The sequence below is a fragment of the Quercus robur genome, chromosome 3 (genome assembly GCF_932294415.1).
Source record: "Quercus robur chromosome 3, dhQueRobu3.1, whole genome shotgun sequence".
Classification (NCBI taxonomy): Eukaryota; Viridiplantae; Streptophyta; class Magnoliopsida; order Fagales; family Fagaceae; genus Quercus; species Quercus robur.
Window position 1 is genome coordinate 35,280,600 of NC_065536.1, and position 19,187 is coordinate 35,299,786.

General features: G+C 33.7%; 1 protein-coding gene across 1 annotated transcript; it reads right to left on the minus strand.

The window, feature by feature from the left end:
- Window positions 1–733: 733 nt before the first annotated feature.
- LOC126719571 (exopolygalacturonase-like) lies at window positions 734–2,858 on the minus strand. Its single transcript, XM_050422103.1, has 4 exons — window positions 2,739–2,858; window positions 2,223–2,531; window positions 1,078–1,593; window positions 734–973 (listed from the first exon to the last, which is right to left on the minus strand). Exons 1-4 carry the CDS (start codon window positions 2,856–2,858, stop codon window positions 734–736), a joined length of 1,185 nt encoding a protein of 394 aa, XP_050278060.1.
- Between the last annotated feature and the right edge of the window lie 16,329 nt (window positions 2,859–19,187).

The following is a 19,187-nucleotide window of genomic DNA, read 5'->3' on the forward strand; positions in this document are numbered from 1 at the left end:
AAACTCTAATGTACCCGAAAACCACTAAAAAGGCCAAAATACCCATAAAACCTCCAAAATTAACAAAATACCTCCTAAACCTAAAAAAGAAATAAATACCCCCTGAAATCTTAAAATGACCAAAATACCCCCTAAATCTAAAAAATGACCAAAATACCTCTAAAACATTAAAATGACCAAAATAATCCCTAAACCCATCAAATGACCGAAATACCCTCAAAACCTAAAAAAACCAAAGTACCCCCCTAAACCTAAAAAATGAAAGAAATACCTCTAAAACCCAAAAATGACCAAAATACCCCCGGAACCTAAAAAACGATCAAAATTCCATCGAAACCTAAAATTTTGTTCATTTTGTTTTTGTTTACTTACCCGATTGTGTAGTAAATTGGATTGGTAGTAGATGCTTAACAATATTGGTGCACAATATCACTTAAGAATAAAAAGCATTTAGGAAGAGTTGAATAAATTTTTTGATTTTAATTAAGAATGTTCTCAATTGCAATAACAAAACAATTACTATCTACAACAACACTACAGATCATAGCAAATTTCAACAAAAGGCTGAACCTTTACAACTCAAAAAATAACTAAAAAAAAATTCCCCAATTTCATTTAAATAAAGAAAAGGGGAACATGTTAGATGGGATTCTATTTAGAATAGAACCCCGATAACCTATCTGCAAATTGTATTTGTTCATTCTAGATTAGTTTTAATAGCTTGGGAAGCATTTCAGTAATGTTTATTGGTACAAGCAGGAGGGTTCAACTTGCCCGAAACTGCAGGCTGGACGTTAGTACAAGTGGAAGTAGTAGATCCTCCACCTCCCTTGTACGCAAGATCAATGTCAGAAAGCACCACTTGTTGGCATGGTACACTCTTACTGCAAATAAGATTCAGAGCTTCCTTTGTCGAAGAAGTGCCACTAATTTTCTTGAAGCTAACATTGCTGATCTTAACTTTAGAGGGAGACTGAAAACAAAACAATAAAGCGCACCCAAGAATTCGATATTAGTAGTTTTACTTTTTTTTTAACATCAAAATTTGTGTATATATTTGTGATGTTTTATAATAACCTGGTTTGAGCATTGACTGTTTGGGCAGTAGTTTTGATCAATGATGACAGGATTGGCAACATTGTTCATGACAACATCCTCGAAATGTATATCAGAAGCAACTCCAGAAGAGGAAGCAGGCCATGTTTTGATTCTAACACCATTATCTGTATTGCTAAGTGTGGCACCAGTAACTCTGATTCCTGAAACGGGTTCTTCGTTCTCGTACCTTCCAAGACTTCCAACGCTGATACCATGGCCAGGTCCACAAGTTACTTGGTTAACAGTAACATCTTGGGTTCCATCACCAAAGGAGATGCAATCATCACCTGTTCCAATAGTGGCATTGGTAATGGTGATCTGAGATGAACGTCCCATGTGGATTCCATCAGTGTTGGGGCTATCTGCGGGTGCAGTTATGGTAACATGTTGGAGTTGCAACTTCTTGCATTCCAAAAGGTTGATGTGGAAATATTTGCTGTCCTTCGATGTAATGTCTTGGACTTTTGAATTTGTGACGTAGTCGAACCTTATATTCTGTTCATGTTTACAAGTTAGATAAATTAAAACGCTAAATATGAGCGCTCGAGTTTCATTTAAAAAGATTTTAATTAGTAAAATGGTAACGATTCTTTGAATTATAAAAAAATAATAATAATAATTTTTTTGGAAACAAACGTGATCATTAAATCAATATAAAAAAAAAATGGTAAAGTTGTAGCAAATATTATTACATAAAAACTTACAAACTAATGTTTCTATGAACGTGGTTGGTACTACTTCAATAATATTATATTATATAAACAATTCTTCAGAGACCACAAGCTTTGTCAAAAGATTACATGTGCGATTGTGATTGGTGATTATCGGTTTTATATTTAACCATTGTTTTTTCTATATCGCTTATAGTCGCACATGTTAGTGTTGTGGCACAAAAAGTACTCCATAAACTTTCTAATATCTAAATTTTAAAATTAATTCTTTTTTGAGTTGTGACACATCACTATACAAAACTTGTCAAATTATTAGTAAAACATCATTTAACATATAAATGTTTGAATTTTTTTTTAACGGGTAAATTTTGTAAAGTTGTAGTGTCTATGTATATCTAATCTAATAGAAAATGATGAAATATAAATGCTAATTAATTAAGATTGAAATCTTACAATAGGAAGTACGTCGCAGTTTTTGTCTTCGGCACACTCATTTTTTTGCCATGCTTGTTGTCCTTTGCCATCAAAAACTCCACCACCTAACACGGTGAGACCGTCGATACGTTCAAAAGCAACCCAACCATCTTTACCGTTGAAGGAGGCAACATCTGATGGGGCTTGTAGGGTTCCCTGAAGGTTAAACTCGATTGCACCTTTGCATGGACCCAACAAAGTCACTAAACCTAGTTTGTATACCCCTGCTGAAATCACAACTTTACTTCCTGCTACTGCGCACGCAGCTTTCCAAGCTTTTGTCAAAGCCTACACACATTGTAAAAAAAGAAAAAAGAAAAATCAAGATCAGTAAATAATAATCATTTTGCATTTTAATGTTTTATCATTTGGTCATGACATCAATCCGTTTCTGGTGTAAACGAAGTTTGAACCTAAGTTCTCTTGTTAAAGTTAAAAGGCTTTACTAGTGATGTGAACTGGAACACACTCTTCTTGTCAATTACTTATTTATACCTGGGTTATATCAGCATTAGGTTGTGCTCCATATGATTTAACGTCAAAGACCTGCTGGGCTTTGGTGGATGCCAACACCAATAGCAAGGAAATTGTTGCAATGCTTAAATTCTTTCCCATCTTTTTGTTCTTTATTTTCTTTCTATTGCCAGTTTGTTGTACAATATTATGGTAACCTCATTTGGTTTGAAGCTCTTTATACTTCAGTACCTGAGTTCCACACCATTGAAACTACTCAACTAATATTAACTAATTTAGTGCAAGGTTGCTAAGAACTCTCCTGTATATACTTCAACTTCTATACTATTATTAGTTTTTGTGCTTTCTCCTCCACTAATTAATTATCGTTTGTTATTGTATAAGATAAGATTATTTTACATTTTATATCATCTTAACTTCTTTGCTTTAAATGGCAGCAACCTGAAATACATTCATTTTATCATGTAAGCAAAGTGAATACTTCCATTAGTAAGGGGGGAAAAGTCTAGTAAAATCTACCAAAATTTTCCAAAATTAGCATAGGCAGCATGCTTGTCTACGCTTTACAATAGCAAATAATGAAACCCACCAATATTTTACTCATTTTTTAGTTTTCGATGTATTTTGGTAAATTTGTTTTGTTTTTTTTTTTTTTTGGGGGGGGGGGGGGGGGGGGGAGGTATTTCTATCATTTTTTTAGGTTTTGAGATGTATTTATGTCATTTTTTTGGTTTTGAGATGTATTTATGTCATTTTTTTGGTTTAGAGGGATGTTTTGTTCAATTTTTAGGTTTTAGGGTTATTTCTGTCATTTTTTAAGTTTTGAGGGTATTTTGGTAATTTTAAGTGGTGTTTTTTAGCGTATTTGGTCTTTCTTTTGGTTTGGAGGGTATTTTGGAAATTTTAAAGGATTTTAGGAGTACTTTAGTCATTTTCGAGTTTAATGGGCGTTTTGGTAATTATGATTATTAGGTAATTGGTTGGGTTGGAGTTTAACCATAATAATTGGGTTAGGTTGGGATTGGGTTAGAAGTTATTAGTTACATGGGTACTAAATGAGTAAATGTGTTTTAACCAAACCAACAGCCCTCCCTAAACCCACCCATTTGATACCCCTAGTATTGGGGATGAACCACTGCTTACTTTATTTGATCAGGTGAATGGGTTAGGTATCTGTTGCTAATTGAACGGTCAGTCGAATCCAGGTCTCTTACGTTGTTGGTTAGGTGGGGCAGAATGTTAGATGACAGGGTCTGGGCTACAATTGATAATGATAGCATCAAAGCAAAAAACAATATATATATATATATATATATCCAACCATTCTTTAAACACTAGTAGCCTAGATCAAGTGAGGCAGGAACAAAATAATGAGTATTTTTGGGTTTATTTGATTTGAACCTAAACAATTGACTCAACGAGAAGATGAGAAAACGAGAGATGAGAAACAAAGAAAATATACATTGATCAAAAATGATATTTTTGCCAACATATCTATTATGTGACAAAACATGAAACATATTATATTAGTTATGTGACAATATTTGAAACTCGAGTTTCATTGGAAACTTAAATCAATAATCAACAAAACTTTTTCTTGCTATGAATCTTATCTAACATAGATATACATGAATGACTTCAAATTACTAGTTCGTATGCTTTAAACACACATTTGGGTTGGCTTTGTCAACGTCCTTAAAAGAGCTAGAGAATGTTTGTATGAACTGTAAAGAATGGGTAATGTAACAAAAAATGCATAGGAATGGACTTCCCCCCCCCCCCCCTCCCCTTTGCACAGTAAGCAAGAAATGGGGAAGAGTGAAATTAGTGTTCTCCAAAATTGAATAGGTAAGTTGATGTTATTAACAATAATGGTTAATTGGATAGTTGAGTGTTTACGCCATTAGATCTCACAATAATCTACAATTTAAAAAAGAATGGGCTATAAATCAATCAAATAGTTCGAGCTCATTTAGAAAAATAACTTCTTCTTTTTATTCATTGGTTTACTAAATAACTGAAACTCAGGCTCAAGTTTAAGCTTAACTACTAAACAAGTCAAGCTTAAACATAATAATGTATTCATAAACATGATGATTCAATTTTGATAGGAACCCCTATATAGATAATAGTTGTTGTAATGTTGTATTTAGTTTGTCAGTTGGTTAGTTAGTTAGTTACAATTCCAAGCATGTCAATCACATTTAACACATGTTGAAATTATTAATGCACATGGGGAGTAATAGGACCATTAGGGTAAGGCCATGTGGGCCAATAGAATAGTTTTATGGTTCTATAAATACCTACTTGTAATCATATTACCATTATTGAAGAATAAAACAAACTCATTGCTTATTGCATTAGTGCGTCTTTCTCTCTTAATCTCTTTCTTTCTCTATGGAGGGTGACTACCTCGAATTAAGTTAATTTCCCTACAATTCCTATCCATCCCCATTAGGAACCACTAGGTTCCTAACAAGTAGTATCAGAACCATCAATCTTGAGACAAGCAATTGTGACTAAGGAAAACTTAAGAAAGAAATACAACAAATTGTGAGCAAAGCTTCAGAGGATGTCAAGGATATTTCAGAAAAAGGTCAAGGCCTTGGCTGAATCTAAAAAGGCCATGAAAGAAGAGCTCTCAAGATTGCAAATGGATCTTAAGAACATGACAGAAGAGGAGTCGCAACTTCTTGAATGTACAAGCAACAAGTTTCAAATTGTTGAATAAACAAAAACTATCTCTGATATTGAAATGTCTTGTCTGGGGCAGATTGATATATACTTCTCTTCAACATAAGCTGGAGTTACTAGTGTTTGTTGTGCCTTTAGGAGGAAGAAAATTATGGTCACTTTGCACACTGAGGTTGATAGTTTCAAGGATATGAAGGAACAGTATTTTCTAGAGTGTATTTCGGGTAACAAAGTTTCCTCACATCTTATTTTAAATTTCTAATGAATGTAGGCCATATTACATCTTTGTTTAGAGCAGTGTGCAATAAGATATAGTTAGTCATGTCTTTATGCTTCCAGTTAAAGATAAATTGGAAGCTCAATAGGTATTATGTTTATATTTGAAAGGAGAGAGAGGAGGGTCAGTCTGGCAAAACTTTCTATTTATGGTGTCTGGAGCAATGATGCATTTAAACTGTGTCAAAATTACCATAATATTGTTCTGTGATTTGAACCCTTTGTACACATTACTCTTAATATTTAACTAGAGTTTAATTTCTTTGATTTGTAGTCACTAGTCATCACTCTATATTTCGAGGCATCCATACCTAATGTAGATTATTATTAGTATATCCGTGTGCAGTCTCTCACTCAACAGCCTGATTTTACAACTGGGGTGAAGAGTTTGCACCTGACCAAAGGTGTGCCCTTTATTTATTACATTTACCTTTGCTCAAAGAGTAAGAGTCAATAGTGCCTTATGGATCATCTTGCCTAAATTATGTTTAGTCGGCTACAGCTCAATTGGGTTCAAGACCCATTGAGTGCCTATGTAGCTTACAAATTAAAAGACAATCTCCATTTCTATCATGATATCATCATTCTTATAACTGCATTTATAAAGAGCATTAGCATTGGGGTGTAAAACCCCCCCAATTTGTCAATTTAGAACCATACACCCAAAACCAACTTTATTTAAGTGTGTATTGCTAAAATATTTGGACACTTTGCTATAGTAAATTGTTAATTTTACAACTTACTATAACTTGGTGTTAAACTTAAAAATTATTATTTTATTCACTTTCTTTCTTCTCTGAATCCATCTTCTCTCTCACCTCTCTCCATCTCAACTCTTTGACTCTCTTTCTTCTCTCTTCTCTCTTCTCTCTCTGACACCCCATTGTCTCTCTTTTACTTTATCTAGTTTTTCCTCTCTTTGATTCACTCTCTCTATCACTTCCTTCTTTATGAGTCACTCCCTTTGTTTATTCATTCTCTTTGTATCTCATTCCTCTCTCTCTCTCTCTCTCTCTCTCTCTCTCTCTCTCCCTCTCTCTCTCTCTCTCTCTCTCTCTCTCTCTCTCTCTCTCCCTCTCTCTCTCTCTCTCTCTCTCTCTCTCTAATCGTGCAATGGCGGCGGCTTGGGTCTTGGGGTGGAGACATTGTGGGTTGTGGGTTTTGGTGGATCATGCAGTGGTGGGTTTTGGTCTATAATGTGGTGGATTGTGGTGGTGAGTTGTGATAGTGGGGTTAAATTTGTTAGGTCCTTATTATGTATGGTGATGTCGTTAGATTGGGAATCACCAACACGAATAGAGAGAATAAAATTATGTAACGTAACAATGAATGAGGAGTCCCAATATTTATAGACTCCTCATGCCTCTTGGAAAAAAGATATGTCTATTTACCAAGAGATGCAACTTATCTAAAAGACACACCACTTCTATAAATAACTAACTTTAACACTTAATTAATTCTTTGTTATTGGTTGGTGAAGCAACGCCATTCACTAAGTGGGTGTTATTATATAGGTAAGGGTGCACCATATTATGGTGTGATCACCTTTCACTATTATATTCTAACATCTCCCACTTGATCGCACCATAATAAATGGTGTTAGCTACAATTAACATATACTATAATGTCATCGTGGCATTGCCTTGTGTTGATTCTCATCTCTGTCTTTCATAGATCGATGTTAGTGTCTGACTCTGGCAAAAATTGTGTACCCATCTTGCCATGTACCACTGACCGCACCCTTCGTTATATACCACTCCTATAGTATACTCCGGATATCTTATCATTCACTATTATTTCAAATAAATGGCATCAAATAGGTGGAATGCTTGTTACCACATCTAGTCGAGATTCTTAGTCCACACCCACACCACCAGTCGATGTCCTTCAGCCACACATATTAAACATGTGTTGACCTACACTAAATCGTTTGATACTTCCTCTAAGCTAGTATCATGAAGGTTTTCTCATATGACTTCAGCGACCTTTTTTTATTGTGCAAGCTATATTATGTATGATGCACATTAGTGGACTTTACATTCATACACTAATTTCTTATACAATACTATTCTACTTGATATTGACCAATTATGTCCCTAAAGCAGAAGTTGCATAGCCGTGTTCTCCGGGCGTCCCCTGTCCTTCCATATATGCAAATACATGTAGTATATCATCTAGGTTTTTGGATTTACAAGTCTCATATTTCCTACATGTACTTTAAATTTATCTAGAGTTAATCCTTTGGTCATAGGATCAGCCACCATCTTGCTTGAGGGGATAAATCGGACTTGTATTTCACCCCTTTCCACTATATCTTGAATATAGTGATTATTTGTTTCAATGTGTTTGCTTTTAGAGCTATTTGCTCCATTTTTTATCAACAAGATAGCAGATTTATTGTCATAAAACACATCAACTAGTCTATTTGGTATACTTAATTTTAAACTGTCGACAAATCGCTTAATCCAGACTGCTTCACTTACCGCTGTGCTGCATGATATGTATTCTGCCTCCATGGTATGTTTTGCAACACAACCTTGTTTCTTACTTAACCAAGAGACAGCTGTTCCACCTTGCATGACCACTAGTAGATTTTTTATCATCTACGTCTCCTGCAAACTCAGCATCTGTATGTCCTATTATTTCTAGATCAATAATTCCAAAACATAATTTCATACCTTTGGTGCCTTGGAGATATCTAAAAATTCTTTTGACTACCTGCCAATGTGCCATTCCAAGATTAGATTTATATCTACTTACCAATCCTACTGCATGAAAAATGTCTGGCCTTGTGCTTGTCATTGCATACATTAAACTGCCCATAGCTTGGGCATATGGGACTTTTTCCATAAATTCTTGCTCTACTTTATTCTTAGGGCGCATATTCTTACTTAATATAGTTCCTTTACTTACAGATGTACTCAAAACTTTTGATTCTACCATTTTAAATTTCTTAAGCACTTTCTCCAAATAGTTCTCTTGATCTAGATATAAGAATTTTGTATTTTTATCTCTAGTTATTTTAATTCCTAATACATATGTAGCAGGACCCATATCTGTCATTTCAAATCTTGATGATAGGAAAGAATTTGTCTTTGGAATCATGTTTGGGTTATTTCCAACTAATAATATATCATCAACATATAATGATAATATTGTTAACTCATTGTAGCGTTTCCATATGTAAACACAGTAATCTAGTGGACTTATCTCAAAACCAATCTCTAATATTGCTTGGTGGAACTTTAAATACCATTGTCTAGAAGATTGTTTGAGTCCATACAGGGATATTTTTAATTTATAAACTTTATCTTCATGTCCTTTTATTTCAAAACCCTCTAGGTGTAACATGAATATATCTTCTTTTAATTCACCATTAAGAAAAGTTGTCTTGACATCCAATTGATGCAACTCTAAATCCATTCTTGTTACAACAAACATAATTATTCTATTTGAAGTAAATTTAGCTATTGGTGAATAAGTATCAAAAAAAATCTACACCAGATTGTTGATTAAAACCTTTAGCCACCAATCTTGCTTTATATTTATCTAAACTACCGTCAGCCTTAAATTTCTTTCTTAAAACCCATTTACAGCCAATGGCCTTTCTTCCATCTAGTAAAGATGTTAATTCTCAGACATCATTTTTCTTGATGGATTCTAATTCATCTATCATAGCATCTTGCCATTGTTTTGAATCATTGCGTGCCATTGCTTGTAATTCATTCTTGTTACAACAAACATAATTATTCTATTGGAAGTAAATTTAGCTATTGGTGAATAAGTATCAACAAAATCTACACCAGATTGTCGATTAAAACCTTTAGCCACCAATCTTGCTTTATATTTATCTAAATTACCGTCAGCCTGAAATTTCTTTCTTAGAATCCATTTACAGCCAATGGCCTTTCTTCCATCTAGTAAAGATGTTAATTCTCAGACATCATTTTTCTTGATGGATTCTAATTCATCTATCATAGCATCTTGCCATTGTTTTGAATCATTGCGTGCCATTGCTTGTCCATAATTAGTTGGGTCCTCACTTAAATTTTCCTCTATATTATATAAATGATAGTCTTTGAGCATAGTTGGCAGCCGTCTAATCCTTTTACTCCCACTTTTCTTAGGATCAAAGATTTGTTGATCTGGTACCAATTTATCTGATATTCTTTTGCTTCCACTTTCAGCAACATCCTTATAATGATCTTGTGTTTTATTATCAAGGTCTTCTTGTAATCTTATTTCTTCAAGTGGTGTAATTGGATTGGTGCTTTCAAGGAAAATAGCATCTCTACTTTCTATTAATCCCTTTCCTTTATTATAAAATCTATAACCACTACCCTTTTGAACATATTCAATAAATTTGCACTCCCACGTCTTCCTTTTTAATTTATCTCTTAATGGTTTTGGTATTAGTACATGGGCTTTGCATCCCCAAACTCTTAAGTTTGATAAATTTGGTTTGTGACCAGTCCAATATTCATAAGATGTAAGATCTTTGGAAGATGCCATAAATAAGAAGAATCTGACACAATAGAATAATAGAAAACTGAATCTTTATTAAAAATATTATTGTCAAGTACGTACATATTATCAATTCTCACTCCTTTGAGTTTTATATTGCCCTTACAAATAGTCACATGACCAAACTTCAACCTAATTTCATAACCTTTTTTTATCTAGTATAGAGACAGAAATGAGATTCCTACGAACATCTGGTACATATAATACATTACTTAAAATTACAATAATACCATTAATAGATAATCTACAATTTCCTTCACCTAATACATCACTATAAGTATTATTTCCCATAAAGACTTTTTGTTCTCCTAACTTCTTTTCCTTCAGATCAACAAACAATTCTTTACTTCTTGCTATATGTCAAGTTGCGGCTGTGTCGATCCACCAATTGTCTGATAATGGCTTAATTATCATTGCTTCAGAAATGGTCATTATTATTTGCTTTGTTCCATTGTTTTTATTATTATTATTATTATTATTAGGACAATTTTTCCTAATATGACCAAATCTTTCACAATGATAACAAGCATTTTTTGGTCTTCCTTTGTTTCTTTGCTTATTTGGCCATCGTTTTTGGAATTTTCTTTTCTTATATGGAAATGATGTATTTTTCCATTGTTGCTTACGGGGTTTAGATTTAGGAATTGTTTGAGTCATCAACAAATTATGATTTTTATTTTCAGACTTTCTTCTTTTCATTCTTTCTTCTTCAAGTACTAACAAAACAGGTAATGATATCATAGTGACTTCTTTACCACTATGTGTGAGTGTAGTAACTATATGATCCCAAGATGGTGGAAGGCTATTTAAAATGGTTGTTACTAGCATTTTGTCCAACACAAGATTATCTGCATCGGCCAATTCTTTGGCTAAAAGTTCCATGGTATTAATATGATCACCTGTATAATCACCTTCATTCATTCGTGTACTATTAAATTTATCCAACAATAATTGTACATGTGTGTTAGATCTTGGTCCATATTTAGCTTCTAATGCTTCCAACAATTCCTTTGCAGTTTCTTTATCTTCAAATAAAGGTATTATATTGTCTTTCATATGGTGTAGCATAGAAGCTTTAGCAAGTGAGTCATCCACTTCCCAATTATCCATGACTTTAATTTCCTCATTGTAATTTTTATCTATTGGTATGGGTTTTGTTGTTGACAATGTATATAAAGTCCTCTCATGCGTCAATAAATGGGTTTTGTTGTTGACATTGTATGGAAATTAATGCCATTGAGAATTTCAATACAATTAGAATCAAATGAGGTTTACCACCGTGCACCCTTGGTGCAGTGGTCGCTCTACAAGTATAAGTGCTTGTAGGATGTGGGGGGCAATGGCCGATGTTCAAGTCTCCAAGAGGGAATTTCACACACATATACACTTAGATTAGGCTAGAGTAGAATTTCTATCTTGTATAAAAAAAAAAAAAAAAAAATCAAATGAGGTTTTTATTGTCATTGTAAAGTAAATATTCCACCCAAGAAATATATTGAAAATGTGTTTAACGTAATAACAAAATAAAACTAATAAACACACCAAACTCTTTATTATATAAGCAAATTAAGTACAATAAATATACTTATATTGTCTTTGTTAAATACAAACACACCAAATTGGAAAATAAAACTAAAAAGTAAAATAAAACACACTAACATATAAGCACATTATTTAAAAGGAAATAATGAAACTATTACATATAACGACGCTTTAGTCATTCATGTGTCTTTCCCAATATGCTCTTCTTGGGTTTTGCCACGGATATCCTCTAAATGATTCTACGTGCCTTCTCTTGTATTTTGGGGATCTCAAATTGCGTCTTTGTCTTCTAGACATGGATGACTCTCCTCTTTCAAATTTGCTAAATTTTCTTTTCCTTTTGTAATGAGGATTGGGAATACCTTTGACTTGTTATGGTGGTGATGATAGATTCTTGGTGGGTGTGGTGACTACTAATTTTTTTTTTTTTTTTGGCTATAGGGTTTGATATGTGGGTGAAGAAAGAGACATTGCTATGAAGTGAGAGTGATAATAAGAAAGAGAGTTGTAAGAACCAAGTACAAGAATTCTGGGCCTTAGACCACTTGGGCTCACAATTTATTTGTAGTGGGTTTAAGGATTTCCTACAATGGGTCGTTCTCGGCAGAGAGACTCAAAGCAACACTCAGTTGATACTCTCTCCTTGACTATTTTCTCTCAATTTTTCTGGACCCCTTCTTCTCCCAACTTTCTTCTATTTATAGCCAAGGTTAGTGGGGAGATCATGATTACAGTCACCGTTAGTGCTATTGAAGGTCCAGTATTATCTGGTTAAAGTGGTTGTTTAGGTGAAAGGGCGGTGCAGCATTTATGATCTTGGAACTTGGTTCCATTTTCACCGATTATGTTCGGCAACTCACGTTCCCGTGCATATCATGACCTTCCCGGATATGACTCATGCGCTCTACCGGGAAAGATTAACCGGTCAACCCCGGGAACTTAATACCCAAAACTTGTTTTTGCTCTAAGGCAGTTTCAAGAAGGGCATAAGGTAACTGGAACTTTCTGCTGGGCCTGCGCCCAAGGCCGGTATGGGCTTGGGCCCGGGGCCTAGATGGGTCTGGGCCCAAGGCCAGTATGGGCTTTGGGAGCTCGGTGCCGTACAAGAGTGAAATGAATAAAAAATGAGTAGTGTTTAGTGTAATGTGAAAAATAATAAATAGAATGTTGGATAAATTGTAAAATGGTGTTTTAAAGTAGATAAAGTAACTTTTTGGTATTAAAATATGTGTTTTTTTTTTTCTTTTTTTCTTCATTGCAAATCTAGCTGTTAGTGCTCTAAGACAAAAGGTGAAAATCGAAAAGCTAAAAACAAAGAGTCTGTTTGGTTTGTCTTAGGTTTGTATTCATTTTCTATTTTCATTTTATGTACTCATTTCTGCACTCAAATCTTGTACTCATTTTTTTTTCCAACTCATATTTTTGTTTGGCATTAATTTTCTACTATTGTTTTCCCTATTTTTTTTTTTGTAACAACCCCCAACAAATACAAACACAGAGGAAGCCTTTGGCAGTTATAATACTCGCTAGAAACCATTTACCTCTTACAAACTAGTAATAATCAGAGCAGATATGCCTGAAAATATACAACACACAACCATGGATCTACCATTAGATTTCAGCAAACTCACCCCCTAAACACCTTAGATTCACCATCACATATGCCTTAAAACAAATAACCACCATATCCATTTCAACAAACCAATCCACCAAAAAACCACCACAGCCAAAAGGAGTCCACTACCAGTGAGCATTGCCATGGATCACTCTCATCGATTGATCACCACCACCATTGAGAGAGAGAGAGAGAGAGAGAGAGAGATTTTGATAGGACAACTTACTGTTAGTGGGACCCATGAAATTGGTTTTTTTACGAAAATGACACGATATTCACTTTCAAGAAAATGAAAACGCCCAAAATTTGTATGTTGTTTTTTGAATATTGAAAATGAAAACTACGTACAAAAAAAAAAAACTCAACTAGTGTTTTTTTTTTTTGGTGGGTCCCACAAAAAGCTGAAAATAAATACTGAAAACACCACATTTTTTTCTCAAACCAAGCACCCTCTAATATTTTTACCAAATAGACTCTAAATCTTGTGTTTGACTTTTTCAACTTTTAATTTTGGTTACTTTAGTGGTAGAGCCACATTAAGATTGAAGGGGGCCTTGGCCATCTAAAATTTTCGGAAAAAAAAAAGAAGGAAATATATATATTTGGAGAGAGAGAGAGAGAGAGAGGGCTTTTGAAAGGACAACTCATTGTTAGTGGGATCCACAGAATTGGTTTTTTTACGAAAATAACATGATATTCATTTTCAAGAAAATGAAAACGCCCAAAAATTGTACGCAATTTTTTTAATACTGAAAATGAAAACTAGGTACAAAAAACACAACCAAACCAGTGTTTTTTGTGGTTGGTCCCACAAAAATTGAAAGTAAAAACTGAAAACTCCACTTTTTTTTCTCAAACCAAACACCCTCTAATATTTTTACCAAATAGACTCTAAATCTTGTGTCTGACTTTTTCAAGTTTTAATTTTGGTTACTTTAGTGGTGAAGCCACATTTAGACTGAATTTTTGAAAAAAAAAAAAAAAAAAAAAGGAAATATATATATTTTTGGAATTATCCTAATTAATTTGAAACTTTTTAAAGAACCCTTATTATTTTGGTTACCCATACTCAATAATATGCTTATATAGATTTAAGAAATTCTAAAAATAAATATAACTTTCATTTAAATAGAATATGATCCAATTGGTGATAAATATATATGTCAAAAAATTGCAATAATTAGACATTTAGCATCTATAAAATGAACACAGAAGTATTTTAACAATTACCTCAACAAATAAAAGGTTTTTTTTTTTTTTTTTTTTTTTTTTGCAAACATAGATTTAAGAAAGTCTAAAAATAAATATAACATTTATTTAAATAGAATACAATCCAATTAGTGATAAATATATGTGTCAAAAAATTGCAATAATTAGACATTTAGCATCTATAAAATGAAGGTCAAAGGCTTTGTTGATCTGCTGCACCACCAAGTCCACCACACAATTGCAGAACATTTTGATTAGTGCTCACACAGGTGACTCTCTCTGTCTCTGTCTCCATTTGCCTTCTTCTTTTTTCTCTCCAATTCTTCTCTCCTTTAGGCTACATTGCTGTAGTTCCATGATTTACAATGTAAAAACTAACAAAGCTTCCATGTGAATGTGTAAATAATAATGACAAACTAGACTAGACAAGACAACCAAAGTTCCCCAAGCTTCTGGGTAGGCCCCTATGTAGCTGTGCCCCTAACCCCCTTTGTTACCCCACTTTCCTAATTACCAAATAATGCACTTTTCTTTTCATTTGTTTTCTTTTAATTTTCCTTATAATATATTATTTGTTATTACAGTTATATATATATATATATATATAAATCATATGGCATTATAAATGTACTTGATTAAAATATACTACTATATAACATTTAACTTATTGATGAAATAATATAACATGTATTTAGTTGTTTTTTATTAGATTTTTTTATGGGTCAAAATTTGAATGATTGTTTGTCTTTCATTAGTAAGTTTAGGACTATTGACACATTCTTGAAATTTATATTGATTATTAAATTGTATTATACATTACTATTCTAGATTTCATACACTCACAAAAAATTTGTTGTCTAGTTTTATGTATGACCCCCACAAAGATAAATTCCTAGTTCCACCACTGGGTTACTTTATAAAGGAAAAGATTAAAATGGATATGTGACAAGGTGTAGGTGATAAAAAAAAAATAAAGTAAAACACTTAGTGTTTCCATTTTATGCTTTATCAAGTATTGTATGTCATGCATTTATGCCCAAAAAAACTCTATCTGTTTTAGTAATGAATCTCCTTTTATGCCCAAAAAAAAAACAAAAAACAAAAAACTAGGAATTTTATTATTAATATTACGCGAATCAATACTAGATAGTGGATAACTAAAACCACCACACATCCGATGAGCTCAATACAATGTTGCAAAATTTTGGTGGGGACAAGTTGGGAATGATATGAAGATTCATTGGAAAAGCTGAGTAAATTATCTCAACCTAAGAAAGAGGGCGGGATGGGTTTTCGGGATTTGAGATATTTCAACATAGCTATGTCAGCAAAGCAAGGTTGGAGAATGTTGCATGACTAGGATTCACTTATTTTCCAGTGTTTCAAAGCTATATATTTTCCACGGTGCCACTTTCTTGATCCTATTGAGTCATCCAATAACTCTTATGTATGAAAAAGTATTATGGCAGCAATGCCTATCTTGAAGAGTGGATGTTGTTGGAGAGTAGGAAATGGGTTATCCATTAGAGTACATGCAGATAAATGGATTCCAAATCACCTAACAAATAAAGTTCTCTATCTGATGCATGAGGAGTGGCGGGTTTTTGACCTCATAGATCCAAATTTAAATTGGTGGAGGCGTGATCTCATCATGGCAACCTTTCATAGGAAAGATGCCGAGGCCATTTGCAGAATATATACCACTAAGTCATAGGTTTGTGTTTGACTCAGTTGTATGGCTTAATAATAAGAATGGTATGTATTCTATTCAATCCAGGTACCATGTGGCAAGGAAGGTGCTGAGAGAAGAGAATCGGGTTGAAAGCTCTAAGGATCCAATTGGCCAACAAGTATGGAGAAATCTTTGGAAACTTTGGGTTCCTTATAAAATCAAGGTTTTTGGATGGAGAGCATACCAAGAAATACTATAAAAAGAGCACATCTATTGTTAATTCTTTATCCGCAGATGACATAGAAGGTAGTTTCCAATAGTAGTCTCCTTGTACCCTTTTTATTCAACTAAAAGAAATTGTGATTTAGTCATTGATTATTTGTTTGTGGTGTAATGGGGATTGAAATTATGTTTTTATGTGTTCAATTTTGGTTAGCAAGGTGTGGAATTTGTTTATGATTAGGGTCATTGTCAATGCCTCCTAGGTGTAACGGATACAACCATAAGACAAACATGTTACAAATGCCTATGTATGTGGATAGCGGAGAGAAACATACACAATGAATGATATTCTATTGAAAATATGTCCCATCTTAACTCCAAAAATATATTTGATGGAATAGCAACATTACATACATATACAAAAAAATTTCACAACAGTTGAGTTAGGAAAATTTTACTAGTTCTTATCTGATCCAACTATTGACATTTGACACCACTTTTTTTAGCTATTAATAACAATCTACTATATTAGCTGTTGTGAAAATTTTTGTCAATTTTTTTTTCTTTTTGTGTTTATAGACTTTCTCTTTGATGGAAGTGACCAATTAAGCAATTTTGCATAAAGCTAATGATTGCAATTGAATAATTTAGTCCAATAATCCCCCTTTATGCCTCTTTACGTAATTAAACTATTTCTCCTTTTCTATTGCAATCACCTTTACCTTCTTCTTTTTTTCCTCAAAAAAAAAAAAAAAAAAAAAAAAACCATCACCTTCTTTTTTTCGCTACCTATGAATGCCCAATTTGTTGGGTTGGTGTCTTGGTGGATTGATTTCTTTTTGTGAAAAACGGTGATTCATCATTCATTCCACTAGTTCAATTAACACTTCGAGCTGCAAGTTGGACATAAAATTATCATGTAGGCATCAAGTGTGAGACCTTTTCTAAAACTATACCATATATTAGTCCAGACTTGTAAATCCAAGTTCGGCCTTATTATCATAGACATCAGTCTATAATTTGAGGTTGAAAGTTCAAATAGTGTATAAAACACCCTTGAACGTTTAGACCCCCAATAACAAAAATACCAATTCAAGCTTTATGACAAACAATAAGTGTGCGGAAAATGAACACAAGCTAAACAATCTAAGCCAATTAAAATCACATCCATAGCAAAAAATAAAAGGCAAAGATTGAGGGAAGAGAGATGCAAATACAAGGACAACACAACGATGTGTTATCGAAGAGGAAACCGAAGCCCTCGGTGTAAAACCTCTCCGCCGCCCCCCAAGCGGTAAGTAATCCACTAGAAAATGTAGTTGGGATACATGAACAACAATAGACCCTCCAAGCCTAATCTACCCAATGTACCTAAGCCCTCCAAGCTTCTTGCTCCAACAAAGTTGCGCCGAACCTATTTCTTTTCTAGCTTCCCAGATTTCGCTACTTGACCACAGTATCAACCAAGGTGATATTGGTTCCTTCCTAACTACTTCCCAGAAATGGATATGGTAAGAAAAGGTTTTGGTAAAAGGCCTCTCAAGGATTTAACAATGGAGAGGAAGAGAGTAGAGGAATTTGAAGAGTCTCTTTTATGAAGATTGTGGATGAATCAATCTTGTTTTACTCTAGGGTTTCTCTCTCAAAATTCTCTCTGGAAGCTCTCTTACTTTCGTGGGTATGAGTGGTATTTATACTTGGGTGAGAATGGAATGTGAAGAATCAGGTTTTTCAAAATAGGGTTGGCTCACGGCTTGTCCTCGCGGCTTGACTAAGTTGCGAGATCTAGCCGCCAAATAACTGAACGGCCAGTTGTCCTATTTTGTCCTGTAGTGCTCCAGCTAGCATGACGCTTTAACTTCTAGCATGCCTGGCACGTTTGCAGATTCTGGCGGCTTACAGCAGTGAGTCACCCGCAAGATCCAGTCGCGAGTCTCTGTTTTTCTTGCACACTCTTGAGCATTTCTCCACACTATCTCACCCATTACCCTTACAAAAATCCCACCTAAATACAGGGTTATTAATTGCTGAAATACAAGCAAATTTGGCACGGAATAAAGCCAACAAGATGGTTGATTAAATTCAACCTTACAGAGGTATTGGGGCTGAAGTTAGCTTTTTCTTCATTCTAGCCCAAACTATCGGGGCCTGAAATTTGAGCCCAACTAAGCCTTAACAGGATGTTGAAAACTATGTCCAACATGAATGGCCTTTTGACAAATTTTAGGTAAAAAGAATATAAATTTATCTTACTTCTTACCAGATTGAGGGTCAAATTAAGTATTATGATAGATAACCAAGAGCATTATAACTCAACTAAAATCTCTTGGTATTTTTAGTTGAGACATCTGGGGCTTAAATTCTCTCTCCCCAAATATAACAATTGAATTATAAAATTTAGAAAGTTAAGGTTTTTTGTTTTTTGGTCTATCATAACTTATAATGGCTTAGGAAGTAAAGTAAGGCTTTAATATTAGCTCTTTATTGTTTTGAGTGTTTCACATATTAGATTGAATAGTGTTTTAAATTTCTAGATTTATAAAGTATGCATTGAAAATTGTAATTTTTTTCTCCTAAAAACTCGATATTTTAAAATTATTTATAATTTTAATAACCCTTTAAAACTTCTCTACTCCTTTAGCTAAAAGTGCACAAATATTTGTCAGATTGTGGTGTGAATGGAACAGTTCTTCCTTTTAACCAAAACCAAACTCAC

What these genes read in the sequence shown, in the direction of transcription:
- LOC126719571 (XM_050422103.1), bottom strand. Translation starts at nt 2,858, where the DNA reads ATGGGAAAGAATTTAAGCATTGCAACAATTTCCTTGCTATTGGTGTTG. An exon ending in CTAATGCTGATATAACCCAG is followed by an intron (nt 2,532 to 2,738) that starts GTATAAATAAGT and finishes CAATGTGTGTAG; the next exon opens with GCTTTGACAAAAGCTTGGAA. An exon ending in ACAGTCAATGCTCAAACCAG is followed by an intron (nt 974 to 1,077) that starts GTTATTATAAAA and finishes TTTTGTTTTCAG; the next exon opens with TCTCCCTCTAAAGTTAAGAT.